Here is an 18,713-nt window from a genome sequence, read left to right on the forward strand (position 1 = left end):
AGTTATTGGGATAGAGATCTTGCATTTGTTCTCAAATGCAGTTCAGGATTCCAAGTGTTACCACAGTCGTGACTGCACTATGAGTCCCCATAACTACCCTGTCCTTGCCAACACTTACTGTTGTCAGTAACTTTGCTTCTCATTCTGTGGGTGGGTATAGAAGGGCATTGCTCATCTGGTGACTAAGGTATAGACACACATTTCCTATGTTTGCTGCTGAGTTAGCTTATCTCTGCTGAGTTCCTCTCCCAGTTATTCTCCCCCTGTCCCACTCCCATCTGTTGGCTTGGCATGCCCACTGGTACACAGTTAGCAGTCTTCATTCTTTTTCTAATTCCCTGAGAATCACTACACGGCTAGGGAAGGGAGCCAGGCATGCCATAGAGATAATGGCAAGTGACATTCCCTATACCTGTTTTTGCCTAGGTCAACTACAGGCAGAGCATCGACAAACTGAAGTACAGCTCGGTGACAGACACACCTCAGATTGTCCAAGCCAAAATCAACGCCCAGCAACTGAGTCACGTAAGTATCACATTCCTGCTCAGCTGGGATTTCTGCAATGGCTGTGAAGCTTCTGAATAGCTAACCCCAAGGATTTTGCTTTTGTTAATGCTGGGATACCTAATAACAGCCATGAAAAGATGCTCCTCCTTTCGAACATCTTATTATAGGGAAGGTCAGTATATGCGAAAGCAGAGTGTATTGAAGTCCCAAGTACCAGCTTCAACAACTCTCAACTCATCCCACATTCCGCTTCATCTGTGCGCCTCCCACTTCCCCATCTCTAGTATTCTGAAGAAAATCCAGATACTATCTTGCTTCATCTCTAAGTATTTTAGTATGAATGTCTAAAACGTAAAAAGAATGAAACATGGTTTTGCAATTTTAATATAGCACACCAAAAAAAGAGAGAAAAAACATAACAATAAATCCAATTGTCACCAGTGTCCCAGGTCCAGGGTTAATTTTTGAGCAAGGCTCCTCACAGATGGCATTGAAGTCTTCCATCAGAAATCACCTGTCTGCTGGGCAGTGGTGGTGCACACTTTTAATCCCAGTGCTCCATTCAGGAGGAAGAGGCAGGCAGATCTCTGTGTGCTTGAGGTCAGCCTGGTCTACAGAGCTAGGGCTATACGGAGAAACCCAGTCTTGAAAAATACAAAAAACAAAAACAAAAAAGAAGAAGAAGAAGAAGAAAAAGAAGAAGAAGAAGAAGAAGAAGAAAGAATTCACCTGTTTGTTTAGCTATTTTGTGCACATATGATTTAGAATGTACTTTTTTGAAATGTGCATTTGATAACCACACATTATCAATTATTACTACTGACAATGTTGTGTTTTGACTACGGGTGAGTATCTAGCCTGTGTACAGCAAACACCCCACACAGCAGCCCATTAAAAATGCCTTGCAAACTCCAAACTCGGATGTGCCTGTGAGCTGTTTCATTTTTTATTTGACATCTTCAATCTGTTAAATAAACCATTCCCCCAAATTATAGGTTTTCTTGTAAAGGGCCCTTCTCGGGTGCTCCCTCTCAGGGATGGGAATCAGAGGGAGGTGGGAACGGAATGAACTCCCCAAGGCTTTCCTCCCGCTGTGCACAAACCTTGCAGATGTATTGTAAATCCAACAGGCTAATTACCGGGCTGACTACGAGAGAAACAAGCTCAACTACACTTTGCCCCAGGATGTTCCTCAGCTGCTGAAGGCCAAGAGCAATGCCAAACTATTCAGTGAGGTGAGAGCAGGGTGGGAAGGGCTTGTGAATGTGAAAAACCAAAACAAACAAACAAACAATCCCAAACTAAGGGGCTCTCCTCCCAAAGAAGGAGCTTTTCTAGGGTGTTCATCACAGCATAATTTAGTATGTTGTCAGTCCCTGGGGATGAACTGTTCATAGCAATGCAGTTCTTGTGTGCACACACGTGTGGCATGTGAACACACACCCTCATCACCGTCACCGTCATCCTCCTGGTGCCTACTATGTGTGGGGGAATTTTAAGTGTCAAGAACAATCTTGATCTGATCAACGAAGACACAGGAAGTTCCCGGGGTGGCTGTACCTAAACCACTGGTCTAGATGGAATTTACAGGGCAGAAGAATTCAAGACAGGACCTGATGCTTTCTGCAAGACTGTTTTTATGTTGAGGCAGAGGCTGTGGCCACAAAAATGTGATGAGTGACCCACTACAGTGTGGCATTAGCGTAACTCCTACTGTTTAGTGGCATGGGTTTCGATATGAGACGGATGGATTTAGGAGTCACCTTGGTCTCTTGTTATCTGTGTGACTCTAGCAAATACCTTCAGTTTCCTTCCCCTCAGCCTGTGTGCAGATTTGTAGTTAGCACCTACCAAGCGTGCAGGACGGGGCCACACACAAGCTGCTACCAGGCAGCACCTGTTCCTTGCATCTTGGGAACATTCACCAGTTTAGAATTGGTCTTCGTGCTCCACACCCAGCAGCCTTGAAAACGCTATATGCATTTTAAAATTGGTTAACCCCAGCTCAAAGACATAATTGTCCAAAGTCACAAGTCCAGGCAATGGGGGCTTTTCTTTGTCCTGCCTCTGGGGTGAGTGGCACTGAGGATCAGTAAGCTGTGTTAGCCATTACTGTGACAGTCTTGACAATATCAGCCAAGACTCCCCTGCCTGCCAACAATGGAGGAAACCAAGTTTGCTTTAAAGAAGAAAACCTCTCAACCTCTGGCAGACGAGAGGGAGGGGCAGTGGATTCCTATCACCTGTGTTTTTATTTGTAGGTGAAGTACAAAGAAGGCTGGCAGAAGACAAAGGGGAGAGGATTTGAAATGAAGCTGGACTCCATGTCTCTGCTGGCTGCCAAAGCCTCGGGGGAGCTTGCTAGCAATGTAGGTTCTTCTCGTTAACTCAGAGATGTATAAGGAATGGTTGCAGCGCAATGCCAGCGCCTGCTGGAAAAATAATTGCTGTTAACACTGTAAACACCACAGTACTTTAATCTTCTTCTGGGTGTGAGAAAGATGAGGGGCTTTTCCCCCCAGAATTGTTCTCTTCCAACTTGTTACAGTCAGAGTCCCTTCTATGGCAGTTACTCTCTTGTTCACACGAGACTTTCTGCTTCCTCTCAAGATTAAATACAAAGAAGAATATGAAAAAGCCAAAGGCAGAGCCCTGGGAACCACCGACTCTAAACTTCTGCATTCTCTGCAGGTGGCCAAGATAAACAGTGAGGTAAACTCCCCTACCCTGGCCCTGACTGCAAAATGACTGGTGTACTCCTGGGCAAAGCTTTCTTTTGACACCTGCGCCTGCAATGCTTTTCTTCCTGGGCTCCTATGAGGGACTTGCTCACTTTTTTTTATTTTGCCAAAGCTTGGTGTTCTTTAAAAGTACGTGAGGTGTATGCCCTGAGGATGACAGCATCTACTGATCAAGGCTCATAGGCTCTTGAACACATCTGTTTATGCCACAGATGTTTGCTGGGACTCTGGATCTAAAATAAGAAAGCAATGCTCACAAGTCCCCCCCGCCCCCCAGAGAACTTAGCTCAGAGGGGAGAGTGTCTTAGGCCATCGTTCTGCTGTTATAACAGAATGCCAGCGATGCCTCTTTGTGGAGCAAGAGCTTTGCTTTGCCATGTAGTTCTGGAGGCTGGAAAGTCCAAGGATGTGCAGCTGCATCTAGTAAGGGCCTCGTGTTGCACAGGGTGAAAAAGTGTGAAGGGGAACGGATGTGTGTACAAGAGAGAGCACACGATGGCCTTGCTTTCTATTAGGAACAGCTGTTCTTATGGTAATGAATCCAGCCCCACAAGAGGCAACAATAATGTGTTCGTGTGTCCCAAAACACTAACACTTCTACTTGGCTCTGCCACTACTACCACCATTATTACTACCACCACCATCACCACCACCACCACCACTACCACCACCATCACCACCACCACCACAACCACCACCACCACCACAACCACCACCATCATCACCACCATCACTACCACCACCACAACCACAACTACCACCATCATCACCACCACCACCATCACCATCACCACTACCACCTCCATCACCACCACCATCACCACCACCACCTCCATCACCACCACCACAACCACCATCATCACCATCATCACCATCACCACCATCACCACCATCACAACTACTACCACTACCACCACCACCACAACTGCTGCCACCTACTGTTTAGTAATTAAACCTCATTATAGCATTCAGTGGGGAGCGAATTATATCTAACCATAGAGGGGTTAGACAGTGAGTGTATAGTTGGTTGTGATGATGTTCTGGGTGGATCCTGTGGTCCATAAGCATGAAGCATTCAAAATCTTTGCCAGGCGGAGGGGCATCCCAGGCTCCAACCAACTGGAATGTTGTTGCCTGTAAATAACTGGAGATTGACAAGTATCAGTGTGAACCACCGTGGCAGGTTGGTCGCAGGGCCTCTGGAAGGTAGAGTGTGCTATTGGAAGAGACACCTGTAGTTTTCTGTCATGTCTCTTACCCAGTGCAAAGCATGCACAATGGAATCATGAGTCCTCAGTTCCTGCTTTATCCTTCCCTAGCCACGCGATGAAGCCATGCAGCTCAGCTGAGCAACTAGGCATAGTTCCCTGACAGGCCATGGATGAAGTGAATTAAGGGAGCTGCCATCCAAGTCACCCATTTAGATGTGCACGGTCACAAAGCTTAAAGAGTCAGGGAGAATTAGGATTGAACTTCGATTTCACTGAACAACCAATTGTTATATGTGAGTGAGTAGCTGCAATCCAAAGCCACGTGGTAGCCAATGATAGTGGTGGAAGAACAGAGAGTTAGACCCCAGAGCTCTTACTACCCTGCACCCTATTTCTCCTACTGCTGGACACTGTCTCCCTCACCATATAACCAGTGCCACCATCATCATCTCTGCTACCAGCAACATCAGCACCACAGCCATCACCACCACAGCCATCAGCACCACAGCCATCAGCACCACAGCCATCACCACCACAGCCATCACCACCACCATCACCACCACCATCACCACCACAGCCATCACCACCACAGCCATCACCACCACCACCATCACCACCACAGCCATCAGCACCACAGCCATCACCACCATAGCCATCACCACCACAGCCATCAGCACCACAGCCATCACCACCACCGCCATCACCACCACAGCCATCAGCACCACCACCATCACCACCACCGCCATCACCACCACAGCCATCACCACCACAGCCATCACCACCACCGCCATCACCACCACAGCCATCACCACCACAGCCATCACCACCACCACCGTCACCACGACTGTCACTAACATCATGACCCTGTCATTATCACCTCCACCACCGTCACCACGACTGTCACTAACATCATGGCCCTGTCATCATCACCTCCACCACCGTCAGCACAACTGTCACTAACATCATGGCCCTGTCATCATCACCTCCACCACCATCACCACGACTGTAAGTGGCATCATGACCACCATCCTCTCGGCCATCAGTCATCATCATTGCTTCCATGGATACTGCTGTGGCCATCCATCATTCTTACCATCACCAATGCATTCTCGTCGTCAGTGTGTGCTGTTTGCATGTGATGGTCCCTAGTCTAAACACATTTCTTCCTCTATATTAATATTCATTACAACAGTTTCCTGAAGCAAAGTGGACCCTAAGGGAGTTGATTTGCCTTTCCAGAGGCTGCCCAGCTGGCAAAGGCCAGGCCAGGCTTGAGTTGGGGTTGTTTGGCTCTGCGGCCCGTGCTTTGTTGTTTTGCCTCTGAAAGCCTCTGCAGAAAACATCAACAATGCCTTCTCTTGCATCAGTCATGCATGAGGTTTGGTAAAAGACAGTCCTAGAGACAAGGGGTAGGGAACAGTACCAGTATGACCTTGGTAACATTGACTTGGGGCCACCTTTCTAACAGACAGGTGGTCTCACCCAGAATGCCAAATTTCTGAGAGCCTGAGAGTCTCTCCCACACTTTCACAGAACTCCCGCAAGAACAGTCTTAAATCAATGATTCTTGTTTTATTGCATTCAAGGTTGAATATAAGAAAGGGTTTGAAGAGAGTAAAACCCATTTCCACCTGCCCATGGACATGGTGAACCTCAGGCATGCTAAAAAGGCCCAAGCACTCGCCAGCGACCTCGACTACAGAAAGAAGCTGCATGAATATACAGTGCTCCCTGAGGATATGAAGACTCAGTGGGCCAGGAAAGCCTATGGGCTCCAGAGTGAGGTGAGTGAACCTATGCGGGCTCCACCCATGCACCTTGCCCTTACATGCAATCTCAGAGTGATTGGAGCCTGTTCGTAAGTCCATTGTATGACACAGAGAACTAGGAGGAGCTAGAGCTGCCCCAGGTCCAGGGAGGACAGACGAGAGAGAGAGAGAGAGAGAGAGAGAGAGAGAGAGAGAGAGAGAGATATGGGTGAGATAGTAGAGACTCAGGATGGGGCGGGGCTCAGAGCCAGTGTGAAAGTCAAGATGTACTGAAGTGACATGAGCCAAGGAGGAACATGCTGGAAACATTGGCCAAACAATATGAGACACCACTTTTGGTCAGTCCGGTGTTTCAACACTGAGGTACAATATGCTTAACTCAATCACAAGGGCCGTCCAGCAGCTTTTCCTCCTAAAGGAAGACCTGCTGAAGATATATGGGGAGCGGTTTTCTTCCATCAACTTGGTTGTGTGTCAGATGAGAGCTTGGTGGCATTTCTCTTGCAGCTGCAGTACAAAGCTGACCTGGCATGGATGAAAGGGGTCGGGTGGCTGACCGAGGGCAGTCTCAACCTAGAACAGGCCAAGAAGGCTGGACAGCTCGTCAGTGAGGTAACTTGAGTGTCCCTGGGCTCCAGCCTCTGAGTCACAGAGTGCTGGTTCCCTCCGGCACCCTCTTGCACCTCCAGGGCTTTAACCTGAATGAGTCAAAGGGAAGACCCATCTTCATGTCTCCCCGAAATGTCTCCTGAGCCAATTCCCCATGCCCTTAAACTTCCTGTAGGAAACTGTTTGTTTTGGTTTGGTTTTTATTTTTGTTTTCTTGGCACAAGATCTCCCTATAGAGCCCAAGCAAGCCCTGAACTACAAATCCTCCTGTTTCTGCTTCCTGGATGCTGGGATTACAGAATAGTGCCCTTTGCCCAGCTCTAGGTGCTGAGATCACAGAACTGTGTCCCCATGCCCAGCTCTGGCTGCTGAGATCACAGAATTGTGTCCCCATGCCCGACTCTGGGGAGGTATTTTATGAAACTTATCAATTTATTTTGAGAAGTAGTCTTTTTGAAAGACTACCTTTTTTTTTTTTTACTCCAAGCTCCCAAGATTCTGAACAGAACATCACACACTCACATCATGATATTTGGTACCACACAATGAATTATTGAAAATTTTACATAAAATTGACCTGAGATTATAGCTATCATAAGGTATATATGAAACATAAATGAATCTAAGTTGGAGTCACATCCCCAAAATATCTCAATATGTATAAATACACGCTCCCCCCCCCAACACACACACACACACACACACACACAAACAAATCAACACAGAGAAAAAAGTTCCCTGAAATCTGAAAGGCTTCTCATCCCAAGAAACCAACCTGAGATATCTTTCTGACACAATACCATGGGAACCAGAGTGTGGCATTTGTAGTGAGTGTTTGCCACACTCTCTGGAGACGTGGGTGGGATCACCACGCCTTGTGGACCCTCTTCTCATAGAAAGTGAGACAGCTGCATAAAGACACTGCCAGGCCTGTGGTCCAAACCTGCACATCTGGTTATGTCTTGGGAAGCTTAGGTTTGATGGTCCAGTCTGTCATGGAGGGGAAGGCATGGTGGCAGGAGTGTAAGGTCACATGACACCCACAGTTAGGAAGCAGAAAGAGATGGATGCTGATACCTAGTTCTTTTATTGATGATGATGATGTCTGGATCCTTAGTCCCTGGGATGGTGCCACCCATATTCAGGGTGTGCCTTAGCACCCCAGTTGAACCCATCTGGAAACACCCTTAGTAGCACATCCAGAGACTGTGCCTCCAAGGTTGATTCCCCATCCCAGCAGGAAGAAGTGAGGATGAAGCATCGTGCCTGTGTTGGGGGTGTGGGGTATACGGTTTCTTCTGAACTGGAGTTTGGCATTTGTAGTGAGCCTTCTCTTAGGTCTTTGTTTTCCTTTTAAAAGAAGGGAATTTGAGGTCCCCAACATCCCTGTCACTATTGGGTCCCCAAAATACTGCATAATTTTGCTAATGGCACTAGAAGCCCCAGTGGTACCAGCTTGTGAGTTCCCTACACTATGGCTTGAACAAGTCATCCTCAGAGGCCTCCTTTCTCATCCATCTTGGAAACTCCAGTGGAAAAGTCAGAGGAAATAATCCTCCGGAAAGACAAGAAGTCCCTGCGAGGAGACAGAACTAGCACATTTGAAAATTTGCCAATTAGTTACTGACTATGGGACAAAGACAGACTTCAGACAAAACAGACCTCAGAGATACAGAATGACATATGACCTCTGACCTTTGACCCATTGCTTTGATGTTCCTCTTGACTTAGTTCCTTGGATACTTATGGGGACATCATAGGCAGTGGTGATGGAGAGGCACCAGCCTTGTATTCTCTATACTTAGGTCACGTGGAAAGAATGGGCATTGAAGCATTTTGTTCACCTCAGGGTGACAGAGGTTCCTTCCTCATCATTGTACAGCTGAAGGAATAGGGTCTTGGGTCTGTTAAGAGACAAACACTGAGTAAGGGAATTGGAATGTGGTGGAGGTGAGATTTGAATCTGCCTTTGTAGTTTTAACCAAGTTTGCTCTACTTCGCTCTCTGGTGTCAGACCTCAGTTTGGGAGACAGACCCCCCTCTCCCCCATTGTACATGGGACAATGCAGGGTTTGCTGAGAGACATTAAAGATCTCACCAGTCATCGCAAGGAAAACAGACTCGAGTGAAGCAGAGGCAGGAGGAGACCCAAGCTTCTTGGCCTGCCAGTGTAGTGCAGACAAGCTCCAGGTTCAGTGAGAGACCCTGCCTCAAAGAATGAGGTAGAGAGAGGTGAAGGATAACACCCTCTACAAGCACGTGTTCTCACACCTGTGTACACTCTTGTATGTGTACACATACACACATACATACACACACACTCTCTCTCACACACACAAGCTGTGAGGTTCTGTTTGGGGACCTGCAATGCCCCCTTCCCTGCCCAAGGAAATGTTTGAGCCACAAAAAGCACAAAAGTGTGTGTGCACGTGTATATGGCGGAAGGGGACAACCACACCCTAACACTATGGGGTACCTTTCCTTTGCAAATAGAAAAACTACCGGCAGAGGGCCGACAAACTGAAGTTCACCAGTGTGACCGACAGCTCCCAGATGGAACATGCCAAGAAGAGCCAGGAGCTGCAGAGTGAGGTCAGTCCTGGGCTGCCCTGGCGGCACCAGTTTACTGTGTCATGGGCCTGGGATCTCTGGAGACAACCGCAGGTGCTGCCCAGCTGCAGCTCAGGAATCAGAGAGCCCCCCTCAGGAGTCTGGACCTGGTGTGCTGCAGGCCCACGTCTGCAGATAAACCACTAGCCTCCCAGTTCTGTCAGCACACCCTGCTCCTCCCCAGTCACCAAGATAGACGGATGCCCTGCTGCTTTTGCTGCCAGGATTTCTTAAGTCCCTCTCTCTTGTTTCTCTTTATGCTGCCCTTTATCCCAGACTATAATTCTAGATTAACAGAGAATTATGTTGGAGGAGGATTTGCTTTTGGCCATGCGCCGGTCGAGTTCACATAAGGGAGTCAGAGCAAGGTACCATCTGTGTGGCTTACAGACTGCTGTCCAACCCAGAGCCCTTCCACCAATGCCACAGTCTGCTCCTCCTAACCTCCCCTCCCACGGGTCCAGCAAATGCTACACCCCTGCCAGAAGGCTGCCGGAGGCAGGGGCAAGCTATTGCTTACCAACACAACTTTGGGAGGGGAAAGAAGGAGAGAAAGTAGAGTCTGTTTCCACGGATAAGCTGGCCTGGTCACTGCCCACTTCCTGGAGTCAGTTACTTCCTCCCAGCCTATGAAGGCTGATCGTGGGGTACAGGAGGGAGTGCACTTCCTGCCCAGTCCCTCTGGAGCTCTCTGGGTGGGGGGAGTAAATTTTGATGTTCACAGGGGGATGTAGATGATAATAGATTTGGGAGGCCAATGGCAATTCTAGGGAAAGATGTGGAGGCAGAAAACCTGGAGGATGTTTACGTTGCTCTCTGCCCTAAACATTTTTCCCGTGTTATTTCTTAATGTCTGATATATGGAGATGAATACTTTATATTGGTATGGACTTTGGTCTATTGATACAAATTTAAGGTCGATTTGCTACACTGTGTATATGTATTTCTGCTCTTGTTTAAGGTGTTGTGTTTGTGCAGCTCATTTTAAAATGTATAGTTAAGAAATGCAGATTAATAGATAGTCACCTGTAATAATCAAACATCGTAGTCATGTTACTTAGGTTTTCTAGATGTACAGAGTTATATTTTAGATAGATAGGTTATCTTCAAACACTTTAAAGAATTGTAGAATATGGCATTTAAATAACAGGATTCTGTTGGCATGAGATATGACTGCTCCTGGCAGCACCAATCTATTCCTGAGAGAATATGGGCACTGGGGATACTCCACTTGGAGCTTGTTTTCTTCTTGGCAAAACTGACCTTGAACTCACAGAGATCCTCCTGCTTCTGCCTCCTGAGTGCTGGGATTAAAGGTGTGCGCCACCATGCCTGGCCTATAGGATTGTGTGGTATACTTGTAATATGTTTTATATTATAATAAGCAAAAATGGTTTCATTTTCTTAGAGACATATGCTGGAGCATTGTCTGTCTTTATTTGTGAAGGTATACCCCTGATGGCCATAACTTCTAGCATATGTGTGATTATTGAATCAGCCTTTCTGAACTCAAAGTAGTTGTTCATTGAAAACCTGACTAGGTATTGATGGTATGGTGTACATATTTTAATTTTCCAAATTCTACAAAGTGTAGCACATCCATCTGTCAGATTTCATTTCTTTGAGTACCCTTTGGGTTAGTCCCTGCAGGTAGCGGTGTTTGGTTATATAAAGAACAAGTAGAACATCTCATTATAATGGCCTTAGCTTATTGCCATGTAATAGAAAAGTCCTTTTTTAAGCCTTTGCTATTGACGTGATGATTTTTATGAAATTCTAAGGCTTGCAACATGCTTCCAATCAATAATTGATCAATTTCTGCATTACCTTGTGCTAGAGGACCTGGCAGACCCGTATGGGAATAGGATTGTGTTACGTATATGGGACAAAGCCTATTTCTGATTATATCTTGAACCTGAATAAATAAAGAAGTCAATTCTGCATCATCTAGTATAAATTCAGTAGTTTTGATATGCAAAACAACTTTTTTTGCATATTGCAAATCAGTAACTATATTGAGAAAAAATTTTAAATCCCTAGAACCACAAGAATAGCACATAATTCTGCCTTTTGGACATAATTATAATGGCTTTGTTCCACTTTATTTAAATCTTCCAATTTGTAACCTGCCTTCCTGATTTATTTGCAACAGTATAGAATATAGGGGCTCCAGTTATTGGTGTATCACATACAATGCGGGGAAGGATCCAAGTAGTTCTCTTTATAAGGCTAAAGTTGTTGCTTTTGGGATAATTGCTATTAATTTCTCCCAAAAAATTAACACAAGTTCTTTGCCAGGGTTCATTGTCGTCCCATAATTTTTAAATTTTATCATTAGTAAAAGGTTCTATAATCCCTGCCAGGTCTGCTCCTGCTGATTGCACTGGTGTTCCATATTTGGTTTTTTATGTTTGCTTTTTATAGATAAGGATCTTACTCTATAGCCCAGGCTGGCCTGAAACCCCCAGCAATACTCCTGCTTCAGCCTCCCTAATGCTGGGATTACAGACATAAGCGTGTATTTCCTCTAACTGACTTATAATATTTATACTTAGTTATGAGGTACAGTATTATAATCTGATACATGAATATCATGTATGGTGACCAAACCCCAGTAGTTAGCATTTCTAATTTTCAAATATGATTTCTATATGTTGGGAACCTTCAATGTTCTTGGTATTTCTCTCAAGAATGCAAAATTAATTGCTGTAGACCAAGGGTGGCCTACATATGTGTGTGTACACACATATCTGTGTACTTCCCTGTATATATACATGCTGTATAACAAAACTTCTTCCCAACAGCTGCATTTTTGTATCAATTATGCATCTATTCTCCCTGACTCCTGTACCCTCCCTTTTTTCTTCTACTTTTATGAGGTCACCTTTTTCAGTTTCCACAGACGAGTGACATCATGTGGCCCGTGTGCCTGGCTTGTTGTATTTACCCCAGCATCCTTGATTCCGTCTATGTGGCGCCAGTTATGATGGTGACACACTGTTATCCTTCCCCAATCCTGTTCTTTCTCCCATCAGGTGGCATACAAGGCTGGCAATGAGCAGTCTATCCATCAGTACAGCATCAGCAAAGACGAGCCTTTCTTCTTGCAAGCCCGGGCCAACGCTGCTCAACTCAGTGAGGTACCACAGGAGGAGTGGACAGATGTAGGCTGTGCTTCCCAGTATCTCTACAGTTACCTGGTCATCAAACCCACCAGTCACACTGGTGGTGTCAGGTTCAACTAGAGCGTATCTGGTCATCCCAGGGGATCTGGGTCCTGACCAAGGAACCAGGGAAGAGGAAAGCAACCTTCCTAGCATTAGATGGCAGGGTTCTTAAGTCACAAAATGGATCCCATGGGTGAAAGAGTGGTTACTCCAAGAGTCAGAACAAGTGGTGGCCGGAGAGATAGAAGGAGGGGAGAGGCTGAAGTGATTCCCACACTGAAAGGAAGGGAGGCCTTCTAGAAGAAAGACCTTAGAATGTGGAGGCAGGGGTTTGGGATGGGAGGGCAAAGAAAGGCCCTAGGGCCTGAAGGCTGGAGGGGGGTGGTGCAGGAGAGAGTCCTGCACTGGTGTATGGTGCAGACCCAGAGGACAGACCTTCCAATGCTGTCCCGTGGATGTCGTGGCATCTGAGATGTTTATGAGACTTCTGTAAGACTCCTAGGGTATGTTTTTAAAGCCTTTTGAGGTTTAGTCTTTGCTTCTTTTGATGGAAGCGCAATGTGCCAAGAGGCCTTTGGGCAGGACAAAGAGGCGGGGTTCTCAAGCTAGGGAAGGCTGCGTTGCTGTGCTTCTTAGGAAGGTTTTCACAGAGTCTAGAGGCCCCGGTCATCTCACCACGGATCACCGCTGCTCTCCTGTGTCTCCCCAGACGCTGTACAAGAGCAGCTGGGAAAGGCAGAAGGCAAAAGGATTTGAGCTGAGACTCGACTCCTTGACGTTCTTGACGGCCAAAGCTAGGAGAGACTTGGCCAGCGAGGTGAGTCCGTCGGTCACTGGGCAGACGCATGGTTCTGCTGCTGTTTGTCTGGGCAGAATCTTTGTCTCCCTGAGCCTCTGGGCTTCTGTGGGAAAGCTGTGTGGTTTACCCTAGGTGAAGTACAAGGAGGACTATGAAAGATCCAGAGGCAAACTCATCGGAGCGCAGAGTGCACAGGGAGATTCACGCATGAGCCACTCACTGCAGATGTCCAAGCTACAGAGCGAACTGGAGTATAAGAAAGGCTTTGAGGACACTAAGTCTCAGTGTCACATCTCCCTCGACATGATCCACCTCGCCCACGCCCGCCAGGCGCAGCACTTAGCCACGGACGTAGGCTACAGGACAGCTTCAAACTGCTTCACGGCTCTGCCCACAGACATGAAGGTGGAGTGGGCCAAGAAGGCCTACGGCCTGCAAAGTGATGTAAGCTCTGAGCTTGAGTGTGTGAATACAGTGTGTGTGTACAGTGTTGTGCAGTGTGTGTGTATAATCTCTGTGTGTAGTGTGTATCTATACTGTGTGTGTGTGTACAGTGTGTGAAATGTGTGTATACTATGTGTGTATATGTATACAGTGTGTGTGTGTGTGTTTGTGTGCATGCCTGTGCTGGGTTTTGTTGTTGTTTTTGAAATCTTTTGTTTTATCAGATCTTTAGGGTAACAATTCATGCTTCTGGGGTACATATTTCTGGATTCCTCAGGGGAAGCACTCTTACTTCCTCCTGGTTAATTGTGCTCATCCTGACTTGACGTTATATGCCAACAGTCAGAGAGACAGAGCTTCTTTTCTGGAATTCTGATTGACGCATGTTCTAGATTTCCCTTTGATGCTGGAGTTGAATGCATTGGTGACTTCCCCAGCTGTGGTCATCTCTGAGAGAGTCACTGACCCCTCATTCCAGCTCTGAAAGGTCCCCACTTTTTGAATGAGTAGCTCATGGATCTTCAACAGCCCCCTCTCCTTCCTCTTTGTACCCCGTGCTTAATTCTATTTTCTTTCTGTATTTGGTTGGTTCTTGGAAAAGAATGTGTGAGCGGGTCAGTTATAGCCAGGCTGTTACATACAGGTTTCTCTCTCTCTCTCTCTCTCTCTCTCTCTCTCTCTCTCTCTCTCTCTCTGTGTGTGTGTGTGTGTGTGAGAGAGAGAGAGAGAGAGAGAGAGAGAGAGACAGAGACAGAGACAGAGACAGAGAGAGACAGAGAGAGAGAGAATGGACTGATTTTAGAGAAAAGTCTCTCTTTAAACAGTTTCATTAAAACTACTCATTCATAGCTGGTGGAAGAGATGGCAACTCTGCTCCATGCCCCACAGTGGTTGGAGGAAGGAAGTGGCTCCCTGGGAAGACCCGGGTTTTGTGTGAGGGTCTCTCCAGGAGCTCTTACTTGGGTTCTGCTGTAGGCCATCATTGTCCTCTCCCCCGCATGTCATTCTAAACGAGAAAACTGCCACAGCAGACAGTGAGGATGCTTTGTTCAGAGGAAGACGCGTCCCTGATGAGGCTGACTGTGCACCTCTGCGTACTCCAGATAGTCTTGGGTAGGGCCCGAAGCCACCGTCTACAGGGAGACCTCTGATTAAAAGGGGGCTAATTGTATATTTGGGGGCCTCACCCATGACTCTTCAGAAACAGATAAGACAAAGTGGCATTTAATTTGACTCAGCTGGCACCGAGGGCACACTGGGAACTGCTAACAGCCCTTTACATGTCTGCGCAGTAACAGAGGCCTGCCTCTCCCCTTTCTCTCTCCTTTGTCAGAACCAATACAGGGCAGATGTGAAGTGGATGAAAGGCACGGGCTGGGTCGCCACCGGGTCATTAAATGTGGAGCAGGCGAAGAAGGCAGGAGAACTCATTAGTGAGGTGAGATTTCCTGACAGCGCGTGTGCCGAGCTTGGTGCATTAGGCGTGCGGCATTTCTGTATAAAATTAAAATAATTTCCACTCGAAAGGCAAAGGCACATGAAAGGGCCTCCGAAGCCGGACTAGGGCTGGTAATTAGAGAGAAGCCACATACCAAACACACGCCAGGAGGGGCCCACGGAGTCCCAGCAAAAACAAAGTGGGTGACAAGTGGCATTATGTATAATAATGACAGCCAAACAGAGCTCAATTGCCATCTGCCCCTTACCGTCGTAATGAAGCGGCAGGGGAACTCGATGGAAAGGTACGTCGGGGGCACCCAGGAAGCCTTTTCATGACTTCACGCACGTTTCTTCCTCTGTTACCACAGTGTAAACAGTTGGTGAATATTTACATTGCTGCTCAACACAGGGACAGAGTCGGGTCTTTCTTGTGGGAGGGACACATCCCTTCTGCTGTTTCCAATCTCACTTTTGACAGCCTCCAGTCACCCTAGCTGACCTTAAGGCGGTTCTGTGTATGAGAAGACCCTTTCACCTAGTCTCTCAGCAGCCTCGCTGGGCAGCAGTTTTCAGGTCGGCCGAGTCAGGGCAGGGTTCTACCTCAGTACCTCAGTGTCGATTCTTTTTGGTGCCATGCAGGGTCTTTGGGGACGGTCAGCAGAGTCTCTCTGGCCTCTAGATGTCAGAAGCACTCTCTGCCAGTGGTGGCAACCTAAAAGTGGGGCACGGGACAGAATTGTGGCAGCATAGAGCACCTTTGAGAGTCGTGACTGGAAAATCATCATAGGCCCCGCACCACCATATGTTCCAAATCCGCCCCTCTCCATGCCTGTTGGGAATGGCTGTGTCCAGAAGGCAAAGGAATATTTCACTGGCTTTAGAGCAGACTGGTCCAAGAAGGAACCTTTAGTGTGTATAACCCTGGGAGGCTCCTGAGATATTGTTTCAAAGAGAGTTTCTTATTGAATGCCCCGTTAGGGCACAGTGACAGCCATGTTGGCTTTGTAAGGCCCTTGCTCAATGTTGCAGTTTCCTGTGGGGCTGCATTCTAGTTACTGCACATGAGCGGAAGCTCCTGAACTTGCCCTGTGCCCACTGACCTCATTTTCAGAGACCTTACTCAACACTTAAGACCTAAAGAACCCTGAGACCTCAGCAGGGTCAGTTCTGCCCCGTGTTCTTCAGTGTGGCTACAGAAAGGCCCTCTCAGGAGTATGAACATGAGACGCTGTGGGAGCAAACATCTAGGTTCGAGGATTTACCACCCCACACTCTCAGCATCGAGCCCTTCCGGAAAGGAGGTCCTTATCCTGCCCAGTCCAGGCTCCCAGGTGGTTCCCTCATGTGTCTAAGTCTGGCACCGAAGACTGGCAGAGGAGTCCTTTGCCCACAGGGACATAACTGTGTCATGTCCCTTTCCTCATTCTGCAGCCTTTCTCAAGACAGCTGCTTGTTTTCTTAGCATCTTTGCTTCAGACCAGTTTTCAAACTGTATATCAAGCAAGATCTATTTTAATAACTTTCCCCGACTATTTGATGTTTCTAGGTTCTTGTCAAATTGGGATGATTAACTTTCAGAGAGAACACCAGACCCTTTTGAAAGAGCCACAAATGAATATGGACGCGTTTACACACATGTAGATATACATGCATTAACTCACACACATAATATATGAATTCACAAATACATACACACAATATACATGCATTCACTTACACACACACGCACATGCACAATATATGAGTTCACAAATACAAGCACACATATATACCTGCACTCACTTTCAAATTCATATACACACGTATATACCAGTATACATGCATTCATACATATATGCACACACATGCATTTACACATGTGCAAATGCAGCCACACATACACACATGTGCATTCACACATTTGCACACATACATCTATTCACACATGTGTAATTAATTCACACATTGAAAACATGTATACATGTATTTCGTGCACATACACATACATGTATACATGCAGTCACACATAGACAAAGACACACACACACACACACACCCTGCTTGTGGAGCAGGACTCATTAGGGCTATTCTGTGAAGCCCCTGGGTAGTAAATATTCATAACTTTGCTGATTCACAACTAGCTGGAATGGCGAGCGTTCGTTTGTTAGTGAATGTGCGGGCCTTCATTTACAAAACACAGGCAGCTGACCAGATTAAGTGGACCTAAGACAGTGTAGTGCAATATGTACAAATCCAAGCAGACTGTGAGCAGGTGTTTAGGAAAATAACATGATTTGGGGGAAATCAACTCCATCATACCACTAAAATTATAATATTCCAGGTCCTGAAAAATTCAAAGAAAGGGGAACAAACTTAATCGTGTTATCCAGAGTTCTCCAGCATGAGTCATTTAGCTTTGTGCCTGCATTAACATTTTTTTGTTGTTACTTTGTGTTTTGTTTAATGCATATGTTCCACATCTTCCAAATGCTCTAACAACTTTCAATGATGGCAATGGTATCCTTTTCCTTATCTGTGCCATAGCTTTGTGAGGATCACCACATATGCTAAAGAGACCATGGTCTAAAGTGAATGCACCCTGCATGTTAAAGGCCAGGTCTTGAATGGGTTAATGCCTGCCAAATCATTCTGGGGAAGGAAAACAGAAAGCTTCAGCTGATCAATGTAACTGGGAATGCACTTTCTTGCCACACTAAGATATGTAAACAACTGGAAGACTGACTTTGGAAGTGTGCAGGGTTTGACGCCCTGGAAGACTGACTTTGGAAGTGTGCACCCTACAGTATTTTACTGGTGTAATCTAATTTTGAGATGTTGTCTTTGCACCGGGTAGAACTACTTTAATGTTAATTGACATGAGGTTATTCTTAAATTGAAACAAATATTAACCTGAAGGTACCTAGGATATAAAGATGGAGGAAGCCGAATAATAATTATGTTCACAAATTCACTCTAATCTCAAGCAACTGTGATTTTTCTCTTTCAAATGGCATGAAAGAGCAGCACAAAATTCACAGCTTTGATCTTTGCCTGCTCAACAGAAGAAGTACCGTCAGCATCCAGATGCTTTGAAGTTCACCAGTATTAAAGACACTCCGGAGATGGTCCAGGCCAGGATTAGTTATACCCAAGCAGTGGATGTAAGTGATAATGTATATACATTATGAGCCCGAGAGTGGGCTCTCTTTCAGTGGCCTGATTGAAGCGCAGGGGATCTCGGGCCTGCTCCTTCTGTCGTCCTGAGGATGAAGGGTCCCCTTGTCTTTTATGAAGCTCTCCTCTGCAGGGTTGCTTTCTCATTAGGATGCAGATGGGGCGTTCCTATACTCAGTGTGCCAAGTGGGGCTCTGCACCCCACTGCCCCTCAGATGCTCTCCTTCCTTGTATTTGCATAGCTTAAAGATTTGTAACTAGGA

The 18,713-nt window shown here is 46.5% G+C and overlaps 1 protein-coding gene across 7 annotated transcripts in view; it reads left to right on the forward strand.

The window, feature by feature from the left end:
- Window positions 1-18,713, forward strand: part of LOC121454169 (nebulin related anchoring protein) — a 70,412-nt gene that overhangs the window by 24,824 nt on the left and 26,875 nt on the right. For 6 of the 7 annotated variants that reach the window (XM_041661389.1, XM_041661393.1, XM_041661391.1 and 3 more), the window contains 12 exons: window positions 427-525; window positions 1,638-1,742; window positions 2,769-2,876; window positions 3,118-3,219; window positions 6,046-6,243; window positions 6,736-6,840; window positions 9,331-9,429; window positions 12,483-12,587; window positions 13,324-13,431; window positions 13,546-13,857; window positions 15,191-15,295; window positions 18,339-18,437. In XM_041661389.1, the coding sequence (XP_041517323.1) occupies window positions 427-525; window positions 1,638-1,742; window positions 2,769-2,876; window positions 3,118-3,219; window positions 6,046-6,243; window positions 6,736-6,840; window positions 9,331-9,429; window positions 12,483-12,587; window positions 13,324-13,431; window positions 13,546-13,857; window positions 15,191-15,295; window positions 18,339-18,437 (1,545 nt within the window). The remainder of the gene's footprint in view (window positions 1-426; window positions 526-1,637; window positions 1,743-2,768; window positions 2,877-3,117; window positions 3,220-6,045; window positions 6,244-6,735; window positions 6,841-9,330; window positions 9,430-12,482; window positions 12,588-13,323; window positions 13,432-13,545; window positions 13,858-15,190; window positions 15,296-18,338; window positions 18,438-18,713) is intronic. The other variant, XM_041661395.1, reaches the window with a different exon arrangement.

The sequence above is a fragment of the Microtus oregoni genome, unplaced genomic scaffold (assembly GCF_018167655.1).
Source record: "Microtus oregoni isolate MIOR12 unplaced genomic scaffold, Mior012 000012F_ref0000307, whole genome shotgun sequence".
Lineage (NCBI taxonomy): Eukaryota > Metazoa > Chordata > Mammalia > Rodentia > Cricetidae > Microtus > Microtus oregoni.